A 1,745-nucleotide genomic window follows, 5' to 3' on the forward strand; every position below is an offset into this window, starting at 1 on the left:
AATGCTGTGGAGGCCAGGGGCTGGGGCACAGCTGGTGACTGCGCAGAAGCGGCGCCAGTGCCAATGCTGATGCTGGGCTGATGCTGGGCAGTGTTGGGCTGTTTGGCACCAAGGTTCCACACCACCCTTTTTGCTTGTGCTAGCTCACTGGCCTCGGCTCTACAACGTCATGTTCGCTTGTGCGTGTTGCGTTTTTTCAAGCATTTTCACCCCTGCAGCCGGCTGACCCAGTGACCCTGCTCACCCTGGGAGTCCCTGGGTCACCCTGTGTGCTGCACCCTGGTCTGGTGGGCTCTGGGCTGTGCTGCCTCGCGGGCGGCTCCGCAGCCCCTGCTTCTCAGCCGACAAGCTTCCTCCTCAGTTGGTTCGCTTTCGATTACAACCTCCGCATCGCACTAACGGCGCCTCACCGCTCGACATCTACCCGACACACGTCCGGTGCCCTTCACACCTTCGGCTTCTCGGCAAAAGGGCCGGACCGAAAGGGGGCGCAGCCAACATGCAGCCACCCACTTTGGCCCCCCAACAACCTAGCTCCGTCAAAACTGCGCCTGACTGCCGCGCGCTGCATACCTCACTCGAAGACTGCCTCGGAAGTCGGACCCCATCGCATCCCATCACGTTTCACCGACAAAACAATGCCAAATAACATTTCCTCAAGCCTAATCTGCCAGGACGGCGCGACTGACGCATTGCTACCACCATTAGATACCACTGCGCTCCGATTCCGCGCGACGCCGACCGTACACGCATGTTAACACACGCCAACGCTTAAACATACAAACCCGCACAATTGTTCACGCACACATGTCAGGCAATTACAGCAGGCGGAAGGTCTCCACGATGTGGCGGAGCTTGGCCTCGTTGGCGGGGAACGACTGCGAGTGTGTGTGTGTGTGGGGGGAATTGCAAGGATGCTTGGAAAAGTGGTACAGGGTGCACCTCATGCACGCACCCATGGCCCATTGGCCCACCCCCTGCCTCTCCCTCTCCCTCTCCCTCTCCCTCTCCCTCTCCCTCTCCCTCTCCCTCTCCCTCTCCCTCTTCCTCTTCCTCTTCCTCTCCCTCTCCAACTTCCCCTCTCCATCTTCCCCCTTGCCCCCCACCCCACACGCACCTTGGTGGGGCTGCGCACGAACAGCGAGAACACCTTGCCGTTGGACACCGTGATGGCCACCAGGTAGTGGTAGTCCTGCGTGTGTGAGTGTGTGAGAGAGTGTGAGTGTGTGTGTGTGTGTGTGTGTGTGTGTGTGGAGGTGTGGAGGTGTGTGTGAGAGTGTATGTGGAGGTGTGGAGGTGTGTGTCAGTGCGGTGGATGGAGGTGAGAGCAGATATCAAGAAAGGGAACGCGCAGGTGCAGATGCAGCCGGGGCACAGAGGCACAGGCGCAGGTGCAGGTGCAGATGCAGCCGGTGCTGTGCAGTGCAGTCTCACTGCCGACTGACTGCCCGACTCCCTGTGTGCCTGACTGACTGGGCGGGCTGACGTGCCCGCTGTCAGAAGTGCCACCCCCCTTGTCATACTGGCTCGGCGGCACTGGCACTGGCTCGGCGGCACTGGCACCGGCACCGGCAGCGGCGGCACTCACGGGCGACTCGATGTCGTAGTCGTAGAAGGTGGCGCCGCCGACCTCGCGCGAGCTGGTGGTGCGGTTGGTGGCGGAAGACAGAGCGTCCTGTGGGGTGGGTGGCGTGGGAGGTGGAGGGAGGTGGTGGGAGATAGGTGGTGCTGGCAGGCAGGTGGAG

The 1,745-nt window shown here is 61.6% G+C and overlaps 1 protein-coding gene across 1 annotated transcript; it reads right to left on the reverse strand.

The window, feature by feature from the left end:
• Nucleotides 1-364: 364 nt before the first annotated feature.
• Nucleotides 365-1,745, reverse strand: CHLRE_03g1988632v5 (uncharacterized protein; the record flags this gene model as incomplete). The annotated part of the gene is made up of 3 exons (XM_043061301.1): nt 365-878; nt 1,118-1,192; nt 1,589-1,675. Coding segments are annotated over 3 exons (222 nt in total), but the record flags the coding sequence as incomplete, so codon positions are not given.

This window comes from Chlamydomonas reinhardtii, chromosome 3 (assembly GCF_000002595.2).
Source record: "Chlamydomonas reinhardtii strain CC-503 cw92 mt+ chromosome 3, whole genome shotgun sequence".
Taxonomy (NCBI): Eukaryota; Viridiplantae; Chlorophyta; class Chlorophyceae; order Chlamydomonadales; family Chlamydomonadaceae; genus Chlamydomonas; species Chlamydomonas reinhardtii.